Source organism: Xenopus tropicalis, chromosome 8 (assembly GCF_000004195.4).
Source record: "Xenopus tropicalis strain Nigerian chromosome 8, UCB_Xtro_10.0, whole genome shotgun sequence".
Lineage (NCBI taxonomy): Eukaryota > Metazoa > Chordata > Amphibia > Anura > Pipidae > Xenopus > Xenopus tropicalis.
The window spans coordinates 46,410,204-46,436,868 of NC_030684.2; the positions used below are offsets into that span (position 1 = coordinate 46,410,204).

Below are 26,665 nucleotides of genomic sequence, written 5' to 3' on the forward strand. Positions count from 1 at the left end.
TTCGTATGACATAGATATTGATATGCAGAGACGATTTGCAGTTAGTCGTCTTTTTTTGTGGTTTTTCAGTTATTCAGCTTTTTGATCATCAGCTCTCTGCAGCTATGTGGTTACTTAAGAATGCTTAATAGATAACAGCACTCTGCAAGCTTAAGATGGCCATAAACAGTGCAATCCGTAGACTGGCAGTTAAGCTGCCAAATGGGTCTGAAGAACCTAAATCGGCCGATGAGATCTTCCTCTGTATGGCCATCTTTACCCTTAACCTGCCTAAACAGCCTAAGGGCTCTGGCAGACGGGGAGACTAGTCGCCTGTGACAAATGCCTTGAGCGGAAACTTCTGCGATTTCGGGGGAAACCGTGGCGCCACGTATACCATCCCACTGGCGATTTACATACATGGTATTTTGGGGAGACTAGTCGCCCGCTACAAGGGAGATTTGTCACGGGCGACTAGACTCCCGTCTGCCAGAGCCCTAATGGCTCTCCTGTATGAGTGTCGATTCTGGTGCAATGTAACAATTCATACATGATCGCATCTCATATGATAGGATCATCATAACCCCCCCCCCGCCCCCCCCGGAGGGGTAATCTACCCCTGTGTTGCTTGTTTAACCAGGCAACATACCAAGCATAACATTTATGCTAATAAGACTTATCTAGCTGGCGTTATCTAAAGCCGTTCTCAGAATACAAAATAAATAACCTGTTCCTTATCTAATTTAAGAATGTTTTTTCAAATCCACCACAAATCCTGACCCTCCTCCCCCCTGGAGGAATAGAAAAGGGGACATAAAAATAAACCCTGTTCTGCTTGAATACTACTTATCCCGTAAATCCCAGAAGGCCTTCAGTATGACAGTGTAGACAGACAGAAGTTGAAAAGCCAATACTGCAGCCTTTAGCTGCTAAAAACCACTGGCTTGTGCAAGCAGCAACTGGATGCTGTAACATGTTGGCTCCTGTCATTCAGTCTGTGAGCTCTGGCTTTGATAGATGGCCATTTACTCTCCTCTTTTTTTCCTTTCAGATCTGCCTTAAGAACCACTTTCATTTATTTATGAAACACCTGCATATTCTATAGCTCAAGAATCAAGAATGGAGAATTACAGACCACATGAATACTCATGAGATATCACAACTCCCAATGCCAATATATTATATATATATATATATATATAGGTGGGGCTGCTCCAGAGATGCTCTCTACATGATAAGGATAATTGCACATGTAGTTGTTTGCACTACTTAACTGCCTTATTTTCTCCACTAAAAACATGGGGTTATAATGGCCATGTATCAGTGGCTCTCAATAAAATTAATATAGCTCGCGGTATAGGTGATTTTCTCAGCTGAAAATATGCTAGTGAATATTTTAGGATAAAAAATACTTAAAAATGCAAGTGGCCAATCTGAACCTCACCTGAATGTACAGGTGTAGATGTTGGTTGTACCTCTGGTTTCCATGTAATTCCCACTGATTTCAATAAGAGAGGGCTTGTGGCTCTTATCTACTTGTGATCTCTCCACTCAGTGCCACTGATGGCCCCAGGATCATCCACTTCCTTCTGCTGCTTCCTGGGACCAAACTTACTGTCAATAAGACAGATGAACTCAAATCTTGACCAGAATCTTCTCTGATGCTGGATGACAGAGTCTTTGTTACTAAACAGACAAAGAAACTGCTACCTTCTGTGGGTGCCAAACTCCAAAAGTCTTCTAGAAAAGTCCCCTTTCCATACAAGTAGAAAGCTGAACAGTGTCAACCAGCAAGCAGAATGAGAGCTTAAGTCAAAGATGTCCGCTAAGTGGTCTGCTTATCTACAACACTTTATATCCCCATCGCAGTTGGTTAAGTCTATACATGAATTCAACAATCTGATTTTTGTTGAAAGCTTGAGGATTTAGCAATTCAAACTTGTCCATCTAGGATATGGAAATCTTTTTGTTCATAATAAGTGCTTTAAAACAAACTCTTTTTGCCCCAAATGTAATAAAACTGGTGTTCATTTATTCCACTACCTATGGTCTTGTCCGAAGATTGGTAACTTCTGGAACATGGTGGAAAGATTCTTGAACCACAGGTTGAATTTAAATTTACAGCTATCTCCTAGTTTCGCTCTATTACACATTAAAAGATGAGGTGTTATCAAGCATTTTACCAGTCTCTTTAGCACAAAAAATGGATAAATTATTATTTTTGTTTATGGCTGCCTCTAAAAAAGCATTATCTTATTATTGGTTAAAAGAGGAAACCCCTCCTATAAGGGCTCTGGCACATGGGGAGATTAGTCGCCCGCGACAAATCTCCCTGTTCGCGGGCGACTAATCTCCCCGAAATGCCATCCCACGGGCGAAAATGTAAATTGCCGTTGGGATGGTGATTTCAGTGAAATCACGTAAGTTTCCTCTAAAGGCAACTTCCACGATTTCACTAAAAATCGCGCCGCGTATTCCATTCCACGGGCGACTAATCTCCCCGTGTGCCAGAGCCCTAACAGAAATGATTTCTTATCTTAATCAGCTTAGCTGCCAAGAGGCCATCAAAGCAAAAACAAGCGAACCTAAATCCAGGATCCCTTTTATAAATACTTGGTAATTTTTCTTTAATGCTATAGATACAAGAAATAAGGATCAGATTTATAAAATGCTGCATATGTATATTTATTTCAATAATTCATGAACATATAAGCAAAATTATCCTTGATTTTGCTCTCTAGGAAAGCTTTTTTTTCTTTTTATAATTTAACCACTGGGCATAGTTAAGTTGTAATTTGTGTAAAATCCTCTGCACACACCTATTATCAATATATATATATAGGACATCAAGACACTTTTAAATTCCTTTTAAACAAAACAGGGATTGTTTTTCCATATATTGCAATATACTTCAAGCTGGCCAACTACGTCAAATTCAACCCTGGTCTGACCAGTCCTACACTCTCATCTAATTCGTTAAAGGCAAACTATCACCCCTTGTTTTATCTCCCATCAGATGCGCAGTCTAATAGAGCCTAACAATAGTTTTTCTTGGAAAAAGCATCTGACAGCGCTAGGCTACCTGCAGCTGCTGAACTTCACGGGGGAACGTGATCATGGGAGAGAAAAGAAAGCTGCAGAAATGATCACTTGTATCTCAAAATAGGTACAACATTTTTAACATACATATATTACAAAGTTTTATAATTTTGTGCTAAGAATCTATATATGTATTTTTTTAAAATGACTTTGCATCCCCTACTGCTTCAGAATAGATTTTACACTGAATTTTGACTGGAATTTTCTTTCACCCATAGAGTCAGGTAGTAAAGCTGGCCAAAAGCCTCAAGATGCACCAATGGTCATAAAATGAGTAGTTGATGGGAGCAAACATGTTACACTTTAACCTGGTAGATATTGGGCTGATCCAGTAGGTTGGCCCTTGGGTAAATATAGGAAGGTAAATACAGGCCATTTGGGAGTGGATCACATCAATGAGCTAATGCAGTCAGGGTCAGAACAAGGGGTAGAAATAAAATGTACATGCCTAGGGCCCAACAGCGCGGGGACCCAGGGATGTATCCCTTCTGTCTGCCTACCCCTATTCTGGGCCCTTGTCGTCCCCCACCACCTCCTGCACATAACTGGCACCTGCCCCCCACTGCATTGCACATACTCACATAATGTACCCCCCCCCATGCTACTTTGGAATTTTAATGGCAAATATTGTTACATTTTTTCTGTGATGCATGTATTTTAAATTGAAGGTGTTTTACGTGGTATAGAATACATGGTAATTTTCTACTTGTGCTGAAAAGGTCATTTCAATGTGTGAACCCCATATTTTGCTTCATTACTCTGTGCAGGGAGTGTGTTAATTGCTTAAGAAAATTAAAAGTTGACACAGCATTCATCCCAGGAATCAAACCCACACCCGTAAATCTGTCACTGATAATAATGTATTTTTATACCTGCTATGTATAGTTTTAAAGTCAAATGTAGCTGTCACCTTGTTGCCATCCAAGAATGAATGATGATAATTGCTGGAGGGCATGGGGACACAACTGGGACATTGGTTCAATTTAATTCATTGATGCACATTAATATCATCTGGAGAACTGAACCTACATATGAACCTGTGTGAAAAAAAGCAAATGCATGAATGTGCCTTATAAATGGGCATTTTATTGTGAGGGAGACAAGGTACTATCATTGTGTCAAGCTTGAGTCTATGATTCTGACAAGCTTGAGTTATCCACAGGCCCATCTGGCTAATGCCAGATGGGCCTGTGGATAAATGCAGGGTGAGAATCAGCTCTTACACTGGCATCAGCTTTTCCCTGTGCCCAGAGTCAATGCTTCGAAATGCCCACCCATGCAGCATGCATCTAAACTAGCCATGCAAAATGTGGATCCAATATGTGTCCGGTATTAAAAGAGAAGGAAAGGTAGAATCACTGGGGGATGCCAAAATGTTAGACACACCCCATTAATTTTATTCACTTACCTGATACCCCAGGCTGGTGCTCCTGTTAGCAGAAAATAGCACCAAAAACCTGACGATTGTGCTGCAATTTCACATTGCTCACTGCACTTACCTCAATAAGCCTTATAATATTTTCAGCGAAATGGCAGCTATACCAGTGTACCAGTAGAGAGTATGGCTTGTCATTGGGTTTTGTGTGGGTAATATAAGGAGCACACAGAACATGCAAGTCTGTGTTACACTGGAGTTTAATAATGTGTATTAAATCTGTCTGTGTTTTCTTAAATGGAAGGCTAGACTTTGTGCTGCAAAATGTTTTCCCTATTTCCTTACAATGTGGTGCCAGTTTGATTTAAAGACATTATAACTGCTATGTCCTGCTTGGTTCAATTCTGTTTGTTATTACAAATTCAGTCTTCCCTGCAAGACTCTATCAACATGGAAGGTGTAAGCGGCAGAATTCACACATACTCCCAGCAGAGAGCCAATGAGGCTCAGAAATAGTACAGATACACAGACCATGCCAGCTCTTCTGTTTTGCATGATAAAAATACAATTTGCATCCTGTTGGACCATGACTGGATAATTTCTGTTCAGGATTGTGGCACAAATATAGTGCACACTACTGTAGGCATGTTCTTTATGCCAAAAGAAGAAATGACATGGCTTACTCATGCACCTTAGGCTCATTGATCAACCTTCAGAATGGTCCATTTAACAACAGAAACCAATTATAACTCAATCAGATTTGATGATGGATTGAAGCACAGGATTGTGGAGTACTTTATGGACCTTATAGGACCACCTCATGTACTCTTGGTAGTTTGTCTTTTACTTGCAGTATGGGCTTATTGATGCAGATTGTAGGGCACATTCACTTACCCAGACACAGTGAGCAAAGTGCAATTTTGGATGCAATCCACATGGTTTATTCCCACAATGCACTGTTTTTTTCCATGTATCCTTGTGGGAGCAATGCAGACATTGAATCTGTGTCTTGAGTCATCACCTGTGACACAACTGCACATGCGCTTTGTCGCAAATCTGAAGCAGTTGCTCCAAATATTTTTGCAGTCTGTCTGACTTTCAGGTGTTTGGGGTGAGAACTATGTCTGCTCCCAGTTTTCTAGCCGCAAGTGTGCTACAGCTATAGACTCAGGGTGCTAGGGGAACCATGGAGCTACTCCCTGGTCAGAGGGATTGTAGCTGTGGTGGTTCACACAACGCTGTGCAACAATAGCTGCAATAGTGCTTAATTCAGAATGGAAGGCAGGAAGGTTGATTGGGGCTGAGTGCAACTATACAGAAGTGTGCAGAGTGTATTTGGACACAAGTACCTTTAATGAAAGTTGTTTTAGATATAACTCACTGCGGGAAAATTGCAAGTTGCCCACTGTGCTTGCGGATGTAAATAAGCCCTGGTGTCCTTATTATTAGCTTTAATGGCCTTTTAGGTGCATTGTGGGATATCTGATATCTGACCCACATTAGTGAATTCTGGGTGGCATGATAGAGGTAGTATTTTAGGCCGTCTCATTCTCTTCTGGGCTTTGTTTAGTGCACAGAACATGGCACATAGAGTTACACTGCATGGTAATGCCATGACATTTTGTTTTTCTGGCACTTGCCCTAAAGGGTTGCCCTCCTCTTTACTATGCTTTGTTACATAATACTTTGCAAATTGTACAGCTAGATAATTAGAATAAAAACAACTTCACCTTACTGTGAGATCTGCAAATATTTTCAGATAGCCTCTTGGGCTGCAGGCCTAATCACCGAAATTGCATTTTTATTGAGCCAGAGGATTATCAGTTCTCAGACAATAGCAAATAAAGGAGCACTAGGCAAGGTAAACAGATAATTAAGTGTTGCTAACTGCTTACTGTTTGTAATGGGCTAAGAGGGGTATTTCGGTGAAGAAGCATTAGCATGAAAACAAGAAGCCTTTAAAACAGTGTTAATGACAATCATTGGACGGGGTGAATGGCATTCTGCAGTTTATTGTAAGGGTGTTTGTGCTCTCTTTTATCTGCCTGCAGGCAGCGTCAACTGTAATGTTTGTAGCAGTAGTAGGCTTTGAGTAGCCAGATGTAGGTAGGGTGCTACTTTAAATAGGATCTTATATACCTAGCTGCTAGGCTGAATCAATGTATTTACTAGTCGTGGGTATACAGAGATTGGGATAGTTAGCCCTGGTTAGGAGGGAGCTACCTTAGCATGCATTATGAAACTGGGCACAGGCAGTGGAGGTAAAGAACCACAATGTTGTCACTGTCAAAAGTCACAGACAGTTCTTAGATCAAGTGACTACTGAGTGATGCTGAAAATCTAGCTCTCCCTGGTGAGTGTCTCGGCTGGCACTCTCTTTCTCTGTAGTACAGCTATAGCCATAAGGACACACTACAGGGGCATCACCAGGACATAGGAAAATTTTTTGGAAAGTGAGGTGTCCCTATTTTAGTGCAGGAGAGTGGCCTCTCTTCACTAGCAACATTTTCTTGAATGATGGAAACAATTTTTTTGATGGTGGTTCACATTCTGTTGCTTTTGGGATCTTAACAACAATCCAAAATATGTTCCATATAACTGCAACTACCATTTACCCCCTTTACGTCAAGGTTCAACCTCTGTTTAGTCTTTGCCTTAAGTGCCCACCCCTTAATACAATCTCCCTGTCTACTTCCCTACTGGTATTTCTTCTGATAAAAGGTGGCAAAGCTATCCAGAGTGTTGGTCAATATGGTCAAAATCGTCCAAACTTCCCAACCAATTTGGGCATGTATGGCCAACTTTAGACCTACAAGAGAGGGGAAGGGGGTAAAGTGCAGGGTTAAATTAATCTTCACTGAAATAAGTTACCAATTTGCTGCCAAAATATACAAAAATACCTGGGCCACTTTCAACGTTTGCCAGTTAAAGCTCCACACTAATCACTGCCTATACAGTGGCCATATGCAGATGAAGCTCTAGCTCTCTGTCACAATAGCAAAATGATATCCAGTGCAAAACATTAGGTTGGGTCTATTTCTTCCTCAGTCCTTTAAAACATAGAACATTAGAAATTCCCACCTTGACTTTGTGTTTCATAGTTCTTCTCCAAAATGTTGAGAACAGTTTGGTGCCAAGGTTGGATGGACATGCAGTAATATCAGCTGGAGCAGCAGGGCAACAAACAGTCAACACCCCGAAGGTAAGGAGGGTTATTTCAGATTGTATTTTGTCGCTGACTGAGGGAAAATGTTCAGCAGCCTGTACAATGAGACTGTGGACAAACATTATTTAATTGCATCATGAGTATCTAACTACATCAGACATATTACTCTTATATAAATATACTGGTATAGGATCTATTATCAGGCAGGCTTGGGACCTGGGGCTTCCCAGATAAGGGATCTTTCTTTAATTTGGATCACCATACCTTCAGTCTGCTAAAAATAATTTAAATGTTAAACAAATCCAATAATATTGTTTTAGCACCAAAATGGATGTATGCAGCTTAGCTGGGATCAAGTACAAGGCACCGTACAAGGAAATTATTTATGAAAAATGATTTACTTAAAATAGAAGATGGTCTTCCCATAATGTGGAGCTTTTTGGATAAGGCTGATATCCCATGGAGTGATTTAGTCGCCCACAATAGATTTATACTACTGAGACATAGTGAGACCAGCGATTCCTATTGTCGCCGGTAGAAAGTCCTACTTATCGCTTCAGTTTTCTGAAATCGGTTCTCCTGCAGGCAACTTCACACAACTTCGGAAAGGCAAAGCGATGCATAGACCTTTCCACTAGCGATTGTATTGTTGGCAGTGAAAAGGAATTTTGATGTCTCCATGGGACATCAGCCTAATTGTTTTTCAGATAAGGGATCTCATACGTGTACCAAGTTTAAAAATACATTTGATAAATAACAGAGCTAAGCTACTAGGCCAGAACTTTTGGCTACAGAGGCAATGTTACAAAAGAAGCACCCAATACAGGACGGTAAGGGCCCCCATTGTGTGTGAATGCACAGGTATGTGTGAGTGCTGCTAAATAGTCTGCAAAATAACTTTTAGGCCAGATATCGGCCGGGTAGGACCGTCAGGGGTGGCCATACACAAGCAGATTTCAGGTGCCAATTCGGGACCCTTATACTGATTCAGCAGATTATCTGCTTGTGTATGGGCACCCCTAATGGTCCTACCTGACTGATACCTGGCCCAAAATTGGCCGGATGTCAATTCGGGCAGGTTTGACTTTCCCATTGGATCGGGGCAGCGATGGCACATTGATGTGGTCCTCAGTCCAAAGGCCCATATACCTGCCATTTTAATGCAATTGTTTGGCCCTAGGGCCACCTGTCACCCAGACATAAAAAGCTGTAAAATAAAAGTCCTTTTCAAACTAAACATGAGACCAAAATTTCTTTTTTTTTTAAATAAACTTTCCATTCTGCACTTACTAAAAATCACTGCACTCCTCACATTCCCCCTCCCTTCTCATGCTCTATAATTCTGTATCCTGTGCATGGGCATCAGGGTCCCCCATTTATACATAAGATTTAATAATTTATATAGTGTAAGAAAATTTTATTTTGCTTAATTAACCTGATAGAAATGGATTAAAAAATTATTTTTAGGGTGACTGGTCCTTTTTTGAAATGCCAAACTGGAGAGCTGCAAAACAAAATATTTATTTAAAAACCAGAAATCATGACAGTAAAGACCAACTGCAAACTGTTGTAGACTATTACTGCCACTTTATAGTGACTCGCACAAGGACACTTTCTAATATTCCAGTTATTGTGTCATAAATATTGTAAATTACCCAGCTCATATTATACAGATGGATTTGATTTTGATTTTACACCATTCTTAACACCACAGCACAACATGGCACATCATCCATTTTATTAAGAAAAATAATAATGATTTTGCATGGCATTAAGGTATGGTACATAGGGTACTTTTAGCTGACTGTATTTTGTCCAGCTAAAAAGTTCCCACACAGCCTTTGAAATAGGACCTGGCATTCCAAGTACACAGAGACCCAAACAGCCCCCCACCAGCCCAATAAATAGTGACTGTCTATGGCATCTTACAGCAGCCCCTCTGGCATTTACCAGAATCCACAGTTGCCAGTCCAGGCCTGCAGCCTCCTGTGGCTCCAATTTACTTGATGGGGAACAAACACTTCTATGGCAGGAGGCAGTATGGCTGAAATGCACCTATTGAAATAGTGCCACCTGTGCCATGAGCTTTAGGGTGAAGACAGACAGGGCGATTAGTTGCTGCGATTTTAAAATCAAGTTGTGACAACTAATCGCTCCCACACAGTCCACAAGTGTTTTTCATCAGATTTTGAATGTCAGATTTAATCTGATCCTCCAAGCAACATTATGCAACAGCACAACATTTTGGAGGATCCTACAAAATCTGATCTCCATAGGCTGTATTGTGTAGTTGGATCTGATAAAGTTGGATGGAGTATTTTGTTCCTGTGTCTACACGCAACAGCCAATGTATTTCAATGCAAAAAAAAAAAAAGTCACTCCGACTGGATGCAACAATATGGCGTCAGACGTGGACGCAGCATGCCACATTTGCATCTGTTGCATGGAAACAGATGTAGTTTAGCCATCATTTAGCCCTTGTAGTGGTACAGTGAGTCATCTGAGCTACAGCACTTAAATTTGCTCTCTATTGGCTGTTTATGGAAAAACTCCCAGCTCCTCAGCTACCTTTCCTTTCATGAATTTGTTAAGTCCTAAAGTCCTAAGTCCCAAAACAAATCAACGTGCTGTTTCCAATAAAAATAACAGGAAATAAAAATCTTTTCACGTTATCCACCAAAAAAATGATTCTTTCCAGTGGGACAGTAGCAGAGTGGTGTTTTTATTACATGAGCCGGGTGTCTGGCACCTTGCAATTCACTTAAACTGCCCCATTACTGAGCCTGGGGTGAATTGCTGTGAGAATCTGTGCTGTTTACACAGTTGGCTGCTAAATCTCTAGAATTCCCTTCTAGTTCTTTTGGTGACACCTGGGTTTTAATCCTTGGGGCAGAATCCAGTGTGAAGTATTTACTTGGGGAATCAAAACAACAATATTATTGCAAACACAATACTGTTGTACTTATAGCCACATTGGTGTATATAACCCTGCACTAGCCTTACAATGAGTTGGGCATCTGCTCTAATTGTGCTAACTTTTTCCAGGCAGCATGCCATTTACCGAATAAACCATGTGTCTGGGGGTAGAATATGGTAAAAAGCTGTTATGGAAAAAAGTCTTAGGTAGGCTGAGGGCCATAAAAATACTTCAGAGGACCACATCTGGTCAATGGGCTCCTAGTCAGATAACCATGTGCTACAGTTCTAATGGCATTGGAAAGTGCCCTTTTCAGCAATATAAGAAGTTCTGGGTTTGGAGAAAGTTGCCCCACCGTATATTTGATGAGCTAAAGTTATACTGTAAAACAGTAAAATACTATTTTTTATAGTCCTGCAAAAATGATTTTGTTTGTAATTCTGTTACAGGTATGGGATCCGTTATCCAGAAACCCATTTTCCAAAAGGCACCAAATTACGGGAAGGCCATATTCCATAGACTCCATTTACATTAAGTAATTCAACTTTTTTTAAATTATTCTCAATTTCTCTATAAAACAGTATCTTGTACTTGGTCCCAACATATAATTAATCCTTATTGGAGGCAAAACAATCCTATTGGGTTTATTTAATGTTTAAATTATTTTTAGTAGAGGTATGGAGATCCAAATTATGGCAAGACCTCTTATCTGGAGAACCACAGGAATGTCATGATATGAATGTTGCATAACTTGTATAAAGCATGATGGTATATTCAGTGCTATAAAACGAAAGGATAATACTGAAAGTCACTCTTGCTAAGATCTCCAAGTAATTACAGCTGACTGCAGTGGGAGTTGCTGGCAGGTAGGCTAAAATGGAATAAAAGAATAAGAGAAATTAAAGAAAATATTTATTTGTGACAGAAAATCAAAATCATTAATGTTTAAACGACACATTTTATAGGTCACACACACATATATATATATATATATACACATATTTACAGTCCAAAATGCTTTCAGCACACCATACTTACAATACACATTACCTGGGTGCTACCTCCATGTATCTGATTATCCAAAAAATCCAAAAATATGAGGTGCACACCAGGAACTTTTAAAGATAAAACATTATTTTTATTGTATCATGCTAATAAAACGGCCATCGTTTCGTTCTCCACCTAAGACCTTTATCAAGACCATATACATATTTATATATATATATATATATATATATACATATTTGGTTATATGTTTAACATCCCCTTTAAATGGTACTCCATATTGATGTGGCACCCAGAAAGACAATTAAATGCCAAATCATACAAAAGCACTGCATTCATGACATATTGTGAACTAGCCATTTTGTAACAACAATTCAACAATGTCTTACTTCAGTTTTCATTTATTCCTCTTCTATGAATTCCCCTGCTGATGCTGCATTTAGACTATGGGGCAAATGCCAGGGGTCAAAACACCACAGGTCCCTCTTTGTGTGAGACATTGCCCCTAAATTCTGTTTTTGTTTTTTTGTTGGGTGGCTGTCCTAAGGATTTTTTTCGCTGCAATGTATTATCTAAAGAATTCAGATACAAATCTCTGTGATAACTTTAGCCTTAGGCCTTGTTTACACAAACAACCTAATCTGTCAGATATTATTTGATGTCAAAATCTGACGGCCTGTGTTTCATTAGCCTGAATCTGCTACTTCCCATGGACATCATGAAAAGGAGCAGAAAACACAAAGTAACGTTACACTACTTTGATCCAAGCTAACCTATGCCTTGTTTTTCTAAGTGATTAAGTCAGGCAGATTTTGTTGGATGTCAGATTGGATGCTCTGTATTTCTATTATGCTACTTTCCAGGCGACAGGAAGGAAAAGTACAACATGCTAGAATTTTGATCCATCCAACTAAGACCTTGTTACACTAAAGCTAATTTATTTGGGTTAGATATTGGACCTGACATCTGAAGTCAAGTCATGGTACGTGTAAAGACAATATTTTTGGTACATTAACAACTGATTTCTTTGTGACAGATTCCATATTATTGTAAAAACCTAACCCAATAAAATAATTCTTAAAAAAACTTTAGAATATTTCAGCCTCTTGCCATAGCTTCCTTCTCATTGAAATCACCTCTCTCCATATCACCCATGGACATAGCTCACTCTTCCATAACATCACCTCTTGCCATAGCTCACTTTTTGGTGACATCAAGTTTTGCCATAGATCAAGTGAAAGTACCATAGGTTAGCCCTGGCAGGAATTAGTCTTACATCTGATTACTTGGTGTTGCTTGGCCTATCAAAATCTGTCAGGCTAAGTTGTTTATGCATATAAAACCTACAGCTTTTTCATTGACATTCCTATGTGGGAAGGTTTAATCAGAGATGGAGTGCATAACATTGATTTTACTGATCCATTTCTGCACTGTAGAACAAAAGAACTAAAAATAATTTATTCCAGGTTTCCAAATCTGATATTATCTACAGTTATAGCACATCCAGCTCCAGGCAGCTAGTACGCTATACATTAGATTTTTTTTTTTATTTTTATTTTTTACAATGCAGTGCTACTAAGAGAGTATTGCAAATCATTTAAATTCAAATGATTTAATAATTACTAAAGCAAATTTGGGGTACCAGTGTGAGTCAGCAGAGAAAATAATCACATTACTGACATGTTTACATTGCCATAGACTTGTACTGTATGTAAAACAGCAATTTAAACTCAAGCCCAAAAGTGTATAAGGAACAGCAGGACGTCTGTGTCATCACAATGAGAAGGATTTGTATGGAAATGTCCTATACTGAGCTGGCACAGCCAAGTAAGCATCATGGGTATGATTAACAACTTGTTCATTTGTGCCTTATTGATGAAGTAAAAAATGTGGTATTATGACTTTTTTCTCCCTAGCTGCAACAGGAACATCTTTTTAAAGGAACAGTAACACTAAAAAATGAAAGAGCTTTAAAGTAATAAATATATAATGCACTGTTGCCCTGCACTAGTAAAACTGGTGTGTTTGCTACAGTAACACTACTATAATTTATATAATAAGCTCCTGTGTAGCCATGGGGGCAGCCATTCAAGCTGGAAAAAAGGAGAAAAGGCACAGGTTACATAGCAGATAACAGATAAGCTCTGTAGAACACAATAGTGTTTTATCTGTTATCTGCTATGTGCCTTTGCCTTTTCTCCTTTGAATGGCTGCCTCCATGGCTACATAGCAGCTTATTTATATAAATTATAGTAGATTTTCTGAAGTAAACACACAACTTTTACCAGTGCAGGGCAGCAGCACATTATATTTTAGTTACTTTTATACACTTTCAATTTTTGGTGTTACTGTTCCTTTAATGTGTAATGTTTACTATATGTACAGCAGCACTCTGATATAAGGATTAGAACTCTGACTCAAATGTATGTATGTACTAAAGAAATACTGTCATGAGAAAACATGTTTTTTTCCAAACGCATCAGTTAATAGAGCTTCTCCAGCAGAATCCTGCATTAAAATCTGTTTTTTTAAAAACAACTGCGCTGCAAGTTGGAGTGTTATCACTGCCCTCCTAGAAGCCTATCTGTAGAACAATGGGAAGGGAGCAAGATAGCAGCTCCCAGTAGATATCAGAATAGCAATCAATAGTAAGAAATAAAAGTCCGGCTTGGGACTCCTCCAGTTACATGGGAGTAGGAGAAACAATAGGTTAGCTGAAAGCAGTTCTAATGTGTAGCGCTGGCTCTTTCTGAAAGCTCAGACTCAATGCACTGAGATGGCGCCTACACACTGATATTACAGCTAAAAAAATACATTTGTTCAAGAATAAAATTTAAAATTTTTGCTATGTAGACAGTGTAATTTAAAAATAAAAATTACACCATAAAAATCATGACAGAAGCCCTTTAAATGAATAATGGCAAGTACAGGTATGAGGTCCTTCATCCAGAATGCTTGGGACAAGGGGTTTTCCCGATAAGAGATCTTTCTGTACTTTGAACCTCTACACCTTAAGTCTGATAAAAAAAAAATGTTATTATTAATTAAACCCAATAGGATTGTTTTTCCATCAATAAGAATTATATGTTAATTGGTATTAAATACAAGGTACTGTTTTAATATTGCCAAACCTCTTCACTTAATTTTTCAGGATTCATTGAGGTCTGGCATGGTGCCGAGAGACTGGCGGATTGCTAATGTGGTGCCGTTATTTAAAAAGGGATCCCGTTCTCAGCCTGAAAACTATAGGCCTGTTAGTCTGACATCAGTAGTAGGAAAACTTTTGGAAGGGGTAATAAGGGATAGGGTACTTGAATACATTGCAGTTCACAATACTATTAGTTTGTGCCAGCATGGTTTTATGCGTAACAGATCTTGCCAGACTAATTTAGTCGCCTTTTATGAGGAGGTGAGCAGGAACCTCGATGCTGGAATGGCAGTTGATGTCATCTACTTGGACTTTGCTAAAGCGTTTGATACAGTACCTCACAGAAGGTTAATGATCAAATTAAGGAATATTGGCCTAGAACATAATATTTGTAATTGGATAGAGAACTGGCTGAAGGATAGATTACAAAGAGTGGTTGTAAATGGAACATTTTCTAATTGGACCAGTGTGGTTAGTGGAGTACCGCAGGGGTCAGTCCTTGGGCCTTTGCTTTTTAACTTGTTTATTAATGACCTGGAGGGGGGCATAGACAGTACTGTTTCTATTTTTGCTGATGACACTAAATTGTGCAAAACTATAAGTTCCATGCAGGATGCTGCCGCTTTGCAGAGCGATTTGACAAAATTAGATAACTGGGCAGCAAACTGGAAAATGAGGTTCAATGTTGATAAGTGCAAAGTTATGCACTTTGGTAGAAATAATATAAACGCAAACTATCTACTGAATGGTAGTGTGTTGGGGGTTTCCTTAATGGAGAAGGATCTAGGGGTTTTTGTTGATAACAAGTTGTCTAATGCCAGGCAGTGTCATTCTGTGGCTACTAAAGCAAATAAAGTGCTGTCTTGTATAAAAAAGGGCATTGACTCAAGGGATGAGAACATAATTTTGCCCCTTTATAGGTCCCTGGTAAGGCCTCACCTTGAGTATGCAGTGGCGTTTTGGGCTCCAGTCCTTAAGAAGGATATTAATGAGCTGGAGAGAGTGCAGAGACGTGCAACTAAACTGGTTAAGGGGATGGAAGATTTTAACTATGAGGTGAGACTGTCAAGGTTGGGGTTGTTTTCTCTGGAAAAGAGGCGCTTGCGAGAGGACATGATTACTCTGTACAAGTACATTAGAGGGGATTATAGGCAGTTGGGGGATGTTCTTTTTTCCCATAAAAACAATCAGCGCACCAGAGGTCACCCCTTTAGATTAGAGGAAAGGAGCTTCCATTTGAAGCAGCGTAGGTGGTTTTTCACGGTGAGGGCAGTGAGGTTATGGAATGCCCTTCCTAGTGATGTGGTAATGGCAGATTCTGTTAATGCCTTTAAGAGGGGCCTGGATGAGTTCTTGATCAATCAGAATATCCAAGGCTATTGTGATACTAATATCTACAGTTAGTACTAGTGGTTGTATATATAGTGTATGTATGTGAGTGTATAGATTGGTAGGTGTGGGTTAGGTGTGCTGGGTTTACTTGGATGGGTTGAACTTGATGGACACTGGTCTTTTTTCAACCCTATGTAACTATGTAACTATGTAACTATGTAATCAATTTGAAAGTGTGATTTATTTGCTTAATATGGACTCTATGGGAGATGGCATTCCCATTATTCTGAACTTTACAGATATTGAGTTTCCAAAAAAGGGATCCCATACCCGTACTGATACTTAAGGAAACTGGATAGCGGGATTGATTCTGGCCATGACACTATCTGTTCCTCCAGTTTTTACTATACTTAATATAAGATAACAACAGCTTATGACTTTAATATACAGGTATGGGACTGGTTATCCTCAATGATCGGGACCAGGGGTGTTCCAGATAAAAGGTCTTTATGTAATTGGGATCTCCATATGTCTACTGAAAAATAAATTAAATGAAATAAGGATTTATTATATCTTAGTTGGGATCAAGTACAATATATTCTATTATATATGTTCTATTATTACAGAGAAAATGGGAATACTTTAAACAATATGAATTATTTGCTTATATTGGAGACAATGGGAAATGGCCTTCCCCCAATTCATTACTTTCTGGATAACAAATACAGGTATGGGACCCATTATCCAGAATGCTTGAGACCTGGGGTTTTCTGTAATTCTGATCTCCTATCTTAAATCTGCTAAAAAAATTTGAACAGCAATTAAACCCTATAGGATTATTTTGCCTTCAATAAGGATTAATTATATATTAGTCTGGATCAAGTACAAATTACTGTTTTATTAGAGAAAAAGGAAATCATTTTTAAAAATGTGAATTATTTTATTAAAATGGAGTCTATGGGAGATGGACTCTGTAATTTGAAACTTTCTGGATAAGGGGTCCGATACCTGTACCATACCTGTATAATGCATTTCCTATGCATAGAGACTGATGCTTATTTACATAAGCCGTAAAATGTTGGGAACTTATATTTATACCTGTATGCAAGACAGAAGGAGCTCCAAAACACCTCCGGACAAAATTGGTAAAAACAGGCTTTTATTAATCCATCTAAAAAATGCCTGACGCGTTTCGTGCACTTCTGCACTTACTCATAGGCACAATTTTGTCCGGAGGTGTTTTGGAGCTCCTTCTGTCTTGCATACAAGTTTTCCCTCCAGCTACGGGTTCGGGGCCCTGAGCACCCGGACCAATCTTGGACTCTGGTGAGCGCTTTTGACTTTATGTTATTTGTTTGATTCGTTGGGCCTTCGATTACATCAAGCACCGCGCTAGGTCCAGGGTTTTTACACCCGGACCTCATCAATTCGTCTGGTACGAATTACTTATTTTAGCTGAAGCCCATATTGTTTACTAATATGTGTTTATTTATTTAACTAAACCCAGCGATTGTGTGGCTAGTATTCTTATATTTATACCTGCTACACAACCCCAAATTTGACAAACCTTTTTTTTCTGCAGCCATAACTGTACATGCCGATAGTGATGTAGCGAACATGTTCGAGAACCGGTTCGCGGACTTTCGCCAAAACTCGCGAACTTTGCGAACCCCATAGACTTCAATGGGAAGGCAAACTTTAAAACCTAGAAAAGCCATTTCTGGCCAGAAAACTGATTTTAAAGTTGTGTAAAGGGTGCCACGACCTGGACAGTGGCATGCAGGAGGGGGATCAAGGTCAAAAACTTCTCTGAAAAATACTTTGTAAAAAAAACGCCAAAAAAAAAAAACGCCAAAAAAAACCCGCAAGCTATTCCTATGTATATGCATAGGCGATAAAACGAAGCGAAAAAACGCGGCGGAAAAACCAAGGTGAAAAAACGCGGCGAACCCAAAGTGGCGAACATCAGCAAAAGTCCGCAAATTTGCGCGAACGCGAATACCCGATGTTCGCCGGCGAACAGTTCGCTACATCTCTACATGCCGAGTAAAAGGCAACACAATTTTCAGATTTTGGGCCTCATATCATTTCTGCAATGCTGTTCTAGGGTGAAATTCACAAGTGGTGTTAAACCAAAACGGACGTTGCAAAAAAATATTTGTACGTGGCAGAGAATTTTGAATAACAGAAAAAAAAGTTGTAACAGTTTTGCCAATTTAATGCCATCTTTCGACCCTAGAAATTTGGCTCAACAGAAAAAGCCACGAATAATATGTGATATCAAATGCTTTTGTTTTATACATAGTAAGATATAAAATTCTAAGCAACCCTTTTATTCCCCTTAAAGGAGAAGGAAAGGCTAAGTCACTTGGGGGTGCCAAAATGTTAGGCACCCCCAAGTGACTTAGATCGCTTACCTTGTACCCCGGGCTGGTGCCCCTGTACGGAGAGAACAGCACCAGCCCGGGGTAGCTGCAGCGCTTCCTACTTCCTATTCGCTTGCGCGCGCATGCGCAGTAGAGTGAAAAGCCGAACTTAAAAAATAAAGTCAGCTTTTTACTCTACTGCGCATGCGCTGGCCGACGGATTTTGCCGGGAGAAGAAAGAGGAAGGAGGAAGCGCTTCCTGCAGGTTCCCCCGGGCTGGTGCTTTTTTCTCTCCTAACAGGGGCACCAGCCCAGGGTACAAGGTAAGCGATCTAAGTCACTTGGGGGTGCCTAACATTTTGGCACCCCCAAGTGACTTAGCCTTTCCTTCGCCTTTAATGGGTGTTAAACAAATGTAAATACTCCCTTTTGTAAAATAGGAGGATATTAAAAGACATCAGCATTCCTGAGCACTAGACCTGCAGGTCAATATAATATTCACTATGTCATTTACAAAAGGTAATTATTTTTATTCCTGACATGATATAGATTAGATTATACTGTTAAGTTCAAATGTTGAATATGAAGCCAAAGGATTGTCAGCTGTAGGGTAAAATGTATTGCATGTAAGAGAAAAGACACGAGGCCTAGTTCTGTCCTGATTGGTGGGCAGATCTTTATTGATTGTTCTTACATGATGTATAAGGTGGTCCTGGCTGGTTCACCAATCAGATTAAAGCATGTTTTAGACACGTATACGTTTTTAGGACTACTCATCATGAAACCAAATTTGACTTCTCCCCTAATTACGAGTTTTGGCAGTACATCTTAAATCAATAGTTAATTCAAACATAACTTTGTTTAACTTCTCATGACATACAAAAATGTCATTTAGAATGACATTTTGTGATTCAGCCCAGTCCAGAAATATTGATTTTCCACAAAAGGAAATAACAGTATTAAAATTGCTATATATAGTTTAATGTATATTTATCCATATAACCTTAATACATATGATAAAACTTAGTCCCTTTGTAAAATGTATAGTGATGTATAGCAGTAAAATTCTTAATGAATCAGATGAAAGTGAGAGTAGGACTGGCCAAACTGGGGATGATGAACATAGTTGGCCAGCTTGAATATTTTGTAATATATGAACAAACAATCCCTGTTTTTTAAAGGGGAGGGCATTCTTTGGTAGCTTAATGCTATATATCTTTAAATACAAGAAACAGCCACAGTATTGAATCATTAGAAAACAGTTTTATCCTGTTTATAGGCCAGTTTGTAACATAAGAAAGCCCCACCCAGCATCTCCACAATTGGATTCTACTGTCCTTGAGGCACCAAATACAGAAAGCCCCCAGGTTTCTATTGTTGTGCAATTCTGTGGGGCAGCTAAGCCCAGAATGTATTCACCACAAGCACCTGCATTACCTTTTGCCAGAGGGGTGCATAGTGGGGGGAGGGAGAATAGATAACAAAGGCTCACTAGTAAAGTAGGCAGCAAACCAGAGAAACAATTAACACTTCTTAATTGCAAGTCTGGCCACACATTATGTGAGGGAACTTCCAGCATGCAATTAATATGCAATTTCCTTAAATCTTTTAATGGGAAAATAAATCCATAGATTAAAACTATTAACTAATGCAAAGTAACAGAATTAAAGTCACACACAAAAAAAAACCATTTATCCTGTTTAATTTTTCTCGAAGAACAAAATAAAGTGCATTTAACATGGTTTAAAGTAGAACAGGATGCTCCTATTTCAGAAGTAACTGCTGTATACACAAATATACACTATATAAAAAGGTTACATTAAAATGATCATGCCCATTAAAAAAATAAAAATCTTTAGCTGCTGTCTTAGTTGAAGTTGTGTGCCCGCTGCTCAATACTTGTAGAGGGTGGACATATCTTTGGTGTGCATTTAAGAATGGGTGGGGATGGGGTGGTGGCGGCGGCTAGGTAAATGTGCGCACAAGGCCCTTTTCAAAGTTTTTTCTGCATGGAGGCCTGGTGCATTCTTGCAAGTCTTCAGAGCCGGATTTTAAAGCTCTATGTGACCGGGGTTTCCCAAATAGTCCTTTCCACTGCAGCGACACAACTATGTGTGTTATGGATCAGTCACACTAAAAGCTTTGGCCCAAGTTCAGCTTGGCTGACTGACTAGTGTAGATAGGGTTAAAAACAGTATTAAAAGCAGTTGTATAGACTGACAATTTACAAAAATTGACTTTGAAACTTTGAATACTAACCCATACCTACAACTTAGGGTTAACATTCACTGCAGTTTTCTAAATTGGAAACCACACAAAAGGGGCCCTCCGAATACACATACCAAATTGATTTGTGGGGGAAAAAAAAAAAAATATTTATATAAAAAAAATATATATATAAACCCGTTAGATTTAGCCCTGGCTGTGCCTAGTGAAAGGAAAATAAAATTTACATTATCAGCATAAATCCACTGCAGCGCCAAAGCAAGGCACTTGCGACATGAAAAACACGAGTACAGTGCATTGATTATTTTATCTGGATAATTTCTCAGAAGTTTTCCCTTGTGCTGAACAGAAAGCAGCGACCCAATAAAAAGTCACTGTTGTTGTGTGCATCAGGAAGGAAAGAGTGCAAAGAGAAACTGCTTCTTTCAGACAAGGGAAACAAGCCAGATGCATCATTTCAGCTGAAGCTGTAACATAAAATACCCTTTTCTAAAGCAGCAGATTCCATGTGGTTATCCAGTACTGCAGCCAGTCTCAAAAGCAGATACGACACAACATGGGGGGCCTAAATAGGATCATTACAAAACACACGTTGCCTGCATCATGGCAGCACCCAGGAATAAGTGTCAAGGCAACAACATTACTAGTCTGCTGGCACAAAGTGTTCAGAATATCAGCCATACTAATGAAGCCGATTCAAGGAAAGCACACAGGTACTGGAAAGGTTATCAGTCTTTATATAAAAAGTTTGTGTTAAAAAAAATAAATAAAATATAACTGTCCAGCTGTCAGTTTTGCAAGAACTTTGATGATCTCCAGTGTTTAATTAAAAAAAATAGTTCCCAAAGTGCCCCTTAAAATTTAGAAGGGGATCCAGTACACATGTTCTGATCACTTTGCTGGGTTACTGGACAGTAGATGTTTGATGTTTGCCCATAACAGTTCCTGGCATCAATATAAGGCGCAGGGGCCATTAGAATGGCGTGTTCTGCTGGTACTGCATAATTTATAAAAGGAGGCTGCATGAAGGGTGGCCCTGCTGTTCCAGGGTGCACAAACTGTGTATTCTGGGGACATCCCATCATAGGAAATGCTGCAGGCATGTTCATATACAGGTTGAGATTTTCTGCTCCCAGAGAACAGAGGTTTTGCGGACGGGCACCTATGGGGGGCCGTGGCACGGAGGCAGAGCTGGAACTGGAGTGTCTTGAGGTGTCTGTAGACGGCTCTGTGTCCAGGAGTCGACTCTGGATAGGGACCGGTCCGCTTGCTTGCGTATCATCCTCAGGCTTTAGGCATTTGCAGCAGCACAAGCCCACTAACGATCCAAGGATAACAAAGCTAACGAAAATACTGCCAACCAGTAGGAATGGAAAGTATGTGGGGACTGTAGAAGACAAAAACAAAGCAAGTTTAGTTTTTGCAACATGCAGTTACGGAAGCACAGCTACCAACTAGAGTATACCATCACCACTAGGGATGCAGCACAACTCTGAAGTTTACAAACAGCCCATGTGCAGGGCATAGATGGCTAAAGGGAGTGCTTGGAAACCATTATCAGGCATTCTAAATAAGTTACACGATTTGCTCACTGGGACAATGCTTATACTGAAATGTATAAAAGTGGTATGGCAGCTCCTACACTGCTCTATACATGCGCTTTGCTGAGCAGAAAAAACAGGCAGCTTATATAGGGAGCCTGGATATATAAAAAAAAAAAAAAAAAGTATCAGTTTTTCAGGGCAAGAGGGGCCACTTTGGAAGTAGAGATAGTATCAACATGAGGACAAACTTACCTGTGGGTGGCAGATCAATGGAGGGCAACCCATCTCTCAGCAAATCCAGATCCTCCTCAGTGGGGCACAATCCCTGGTCCAGCCTGGTCTCCACAGTTGAGCAGCAATACTTGAGCCCGCAGGAGCCACAGCAAAAAGTGGCCTCAGGAGGATCATATCTTTCAGGGCATTTGAAGCCGGGGCGCCAGATCCCATAGGAATCAGTCCAACCATGACAATACTCCCCATGCTGTCCGGAGCAGAGGCCCATCAGGGCGCACAAAGCCAGCAGAAAGGAGAACTCCATTGTTAGGCAACTTCTGGTGAGCACATCATGGGTCAAATCACTTTTATCAGCTGCTCTCTCTCACCCCACCCCCTTTCCTGACCTGCACAGCCCAGGGGACTGTTTACAAAGTTTTTAAAAAAAAGGGGGGGGGGGGGAAACAAAAAAAAACCTTTTGTGGATAATTGTTCCTGCTGTCGCTTTAGTTCCATTACCTGACTGGACCTTTACAAACTGCAACATTTAGGAGGTTGGGAGTTTGCAAAGGTTGCACATGCAGAGATAAGCGCCTCATAAGCGCCCCCAACGAACGTGCCATTTGTTGGCAATCTTTAAAAATCATCTACTTTAAACTAAAGCCATGGGAATCAATTCAAGTAGCCTAAGATTATTAGCAAGAAAAAAAAAAAAATAGATGTGAAACAAACAGACCCTAGTGTGTGTGAGTGAATTGCATTTTGGACCTTAGACTGTGACCCCCAGGCATGTGCCTGTCCTTAGTCGTTCCAAGAACGAAGCCAGAAGGAGGAAGTGATACGCTCCAGGTACCCCGGGCTGGTGCTGTTTTCTCCTAACAGGGGCACAAAGTAAGCGATTAAAGTCACTAGGGGGTGCCTAACATTTTGGCACCCCCAAGTGACTTTACCTTTCCTTGTACCCCGGTTATTAGAAGTGGCTTTTTGCCACCAAGACTTTCACCTTGCCTCATGTTAGCACTGCTCCCATCTGCACAATATGGCAGCACTACATAAATGGAATGGAAATTTAGGCAAATTCTGACCAGTGGGGTAATTAGATGTTACTGCACTCCACAGTAAATTCCGTTTATAGCCCCAAAATATTAAGAAGTTGACTTCTACCAAGCTATACTGAAATTGCTCTAGGGCTGCCACCTTTGCCAGGGTTGTGTACATGGAAGTCACTGGCCAATGCTAGGATGTTGACATTGGCATATTTCTAGCCAGCACAATGACATCAGGCTAAGTTATTGTGTGAATTTCTGCATGGTTTTCCGAATGTTGAAAACCAGACAAAGTTTTGAACCCAATAAAACCACTCAGAGTGAGTGCTTGTCCGTTGAGTCAGTGCTTGTGTGTCAATGTGAGTGTTAATGTGGTGGCTGGGAGAAAGATTGCTAGTATATGAGCGAGTTCTTTTGTTCTTTCACCTGAGGTTAGCTGGTGTGGCTGGCACTTAGGCAATATAGTTGGGCAGGTCAGGTAAGAACCATAAAATTGCACAACAATATTTGCATGTGGTTTGCTTTAAAGCCACTAAAGGAATGTTGGGCTCACCACTGCATTTTAAACCATTAGGCAGGGGTGCAAAGAGGCTGTGACCATACAATTCATATACAGACAAAAGAAATCCTCTGCACTCACCCATTATCAATATATATAAGACATTATGTGCATTAAGCTACTAAGAAATGCCCTCCCCTTTAAATAAAACAGGGACTGTTTGCCCATATATTGCAATATATTTAAGCAGGCCACCTACATCAAAGTCATCCCCAGTCTGGCTAGTCCTACCCTCACTTTTATATGATGCATTAAGAATTCTACTGCTTCAATAGACATTTTACCAAGAGGCCACATTTTACCTGCACCTTGCATGCTTTCAAGGTTAAAGTGCCAGAATGGTTGCCCTTTTATTGGCTCCACTGGGATCACCTGACTGTAGCTGGGAAGGAGCTACAGCATGGAGTTGCCACTGCTCCTGTATAAATTATAGCAACAAAGGAAAAGTTTTGCTCAGCACCACATTTTAAACTATACGGTGGGGATACAGTGAGGATGTGACAATAAAATTAATATACAGACAAAAGAGATCCTCTGTACTTACCCATAATCAATATATATACAAGACATTCTGTGCATTATGCTACTAAGAAATGTCCTCCCCTTTAAGCAAAACAGGGATTGTTTGTGCATGTATTGCAGTATATTTAAGCCGGCCAACTACAACTCCGATCTGTCCAGTCCTACTCTCAACTTTCCCTTTTTTTTGCTATAGTTTATACAGGAGCAGTGACCAACTCCCACCCTGCCCAGCTACAGTCAGGTGATCCCAGTGGAGCCAATAGAAGCTTGAAAGCAAGCAAGCTGCAAGTAAAACTTAGTCCATTTGTAAAATGTATAATGAAACAGTAGAATTCTTAATGAGTCAGATAAAAGTGAGAGTAGGACTGGCCAGACAGGATGACTTTGACACAGCTGGTCAGCTTGAAGTATATTGCAATATATGGACAAACAATCCCTGTTTTGCTTAAAGGGGAGGGCATTTCTTGGCAGCTTAATGCACAGAATGTCTTAATGCCCTATATATATTGATTATGGGTGAGTGCAAAGGATTTATTTTGTCTGTATATAAATTTTGTGGAAACAGCCTCATTGCACCCTGCCTAATGGTTTAAAATGTAGTAGTGAGCATAACTTTCCCTTTGTTGATATAATTTATACAGGAGCAGAGGCCAGCTCCATGTTATAGCTCCCATCCCCAGCTACAGAAACCACAGAATGCCAGTGGCTTGTTGTGCTCAGTAATGGCAACCAAGCAATCTACAGTTTTAGATGTGGACACTGTAGGCATATATATATATATACTCCTGCCACCAGCCACTATAGCAACTGAACATAAAAAATGAACATTGACCCTATTTACACATATCTTTGCAGTACAGACACTGTTGTTCTTCTTACCCTTCATAAGTACTATCATCAGAACTAAAACCATTTGCACACAAGTTGCACGCACTGATGTTTATAGATAGTTACACATATATTCACTTAATTACAACTGCTTCTCAGCTCAATATTATTTTCGCATATATATATTTTTCTAACGGCCCGGATTAAAAGTGGGAAGAGAAGGTTATAGGGGGATAAACTAAATAGACATGTATATAAGCTAGGTTAGTTCTAGGAGGAAACTCTTATGAGATTATTGATCTTTTGTTTCTAACAGCTTAATTAAATGTTTTTATGTGTCCTATTTAAATAAACGATTTTCCTTCTGTAAAGAAAGATGTATCTTTATCTAATGTAATTGCGTTAAAGTACTGAGCAAGAATTAATACTGGGTACATTTACAGCCACGTGGGCACTTCTGGGTATGCTGCCTTCCCTTAAATGGATTCTGTCATGTTTTTTTCTAAATTACACTGTTTATATAGCAAATAATTCCCTCTTTTATTCTTGAACCAACAAATGTATTTTTTTAGCTGTAATATTGGTGTGTAGGCGCCATCTCAGTGCATTGTGCCTGAGTCTGAGCTTTCATAAGGAGCCAGCGCTACACATTAGAACTGCTTTCAGGTAACCTATTGTTTCTCCTACTCCCATGTAACTGGAGGAGTCCCAAGCCAGACTTGGATTTTTTACTATTCAGTGCTGTTTTGATACCTACTGGGAGCTGCTATCTTGCTACCTTCCCATTGTTCCCAAACTTGCAGCTCAGCAGTAAAGTGTGACTGAAGTTTATCAGAGCACAAGTCACATGGCTATGGCATCCTGGAAAATGAAGAATATGGTTAGCCATATGTGAAATTTTAAAATTAAAAATAAAAAAGTTCTTTGTGCTTTTAAAAAATGGATTTCAATGCAGGATTCTGCTGGAGAAGCTCTATTAACTGATGTGTTTTGAAAAGAAACATGTTTTCCCATGACAGTAACTCCTAATGCTTACCTTCCACTAGGACAGGGATCCCCAACCTTTTTTACTCGTGAGCCACATTCAAATGTAAAAAGACTTGGGGAGCAACACAAGCATAAAACATGTTGCTGGGGGTGCCAAATAAGGGCTGTTATTGGCTATTTGATAGACCCTATATGGACTGGAAGACTACATAAGGTTCTGTTTGGCAGTACATCTGGTTTTTATTCAACCAAAACTTGCCACCAAGTCAGGAATTAAAAAATAAAAATAAAACACCTGCTTTGAGGCCACTGGGAGCAACATCCAAGGGGTTGGAGAGCAACATGTTGCTCAC

At 39.8% G+C, this 26,665-nt stretch overlaps 1 protein-coding gene across 1 annotated transcript; it reads right to left on the reverse strand.

The window, feature by feature from the left end:
• Positions 1 to 20,072: 20,072 nt before the first annotated feature.
• shisa1.1 (protein shisa-1) lies at positions 20,073 to 23,254 on the reverse strand. Its single transcript, XM_004915754.4, has 2 exons — positions 22,410 to 23,254; positions 20,073 to 22,000 (listed from the first exon to the last, which is right to left on the reverse strand). Exons 1-2 carry the CDS (start codon positions 22,693 to 22,695, stop codon positions 21,468 to 21,470), a joined length of 819 nt encoding a protein of 272 aa, XP_004915811.1. The 5' UTR covers positions 22,696 to 23,254; the 3' UTR covers positions 20,073 to 21,467.
• Positions 23,255 to 26,665: the final 3,411 nt, after the last annotated feature.

Bases quoted from the DNA above. Each gene is read 5' to 3' on its own strand.
- shisa1.1 (XM_004915754.4), bottom strand. From the start codon at position 22,695: ATGGAGTTCTCCTTTCTGCTGGCTTTGTGCGCCCTGATGGGCCTCTGC. The intron at 22,001-22,409 runs GTAAGTTTGTCC...TGTCTTCTACAG, and splicing joins CATTGATCTGCCACCCACAG to TCCCCACATACTTTCCATTC.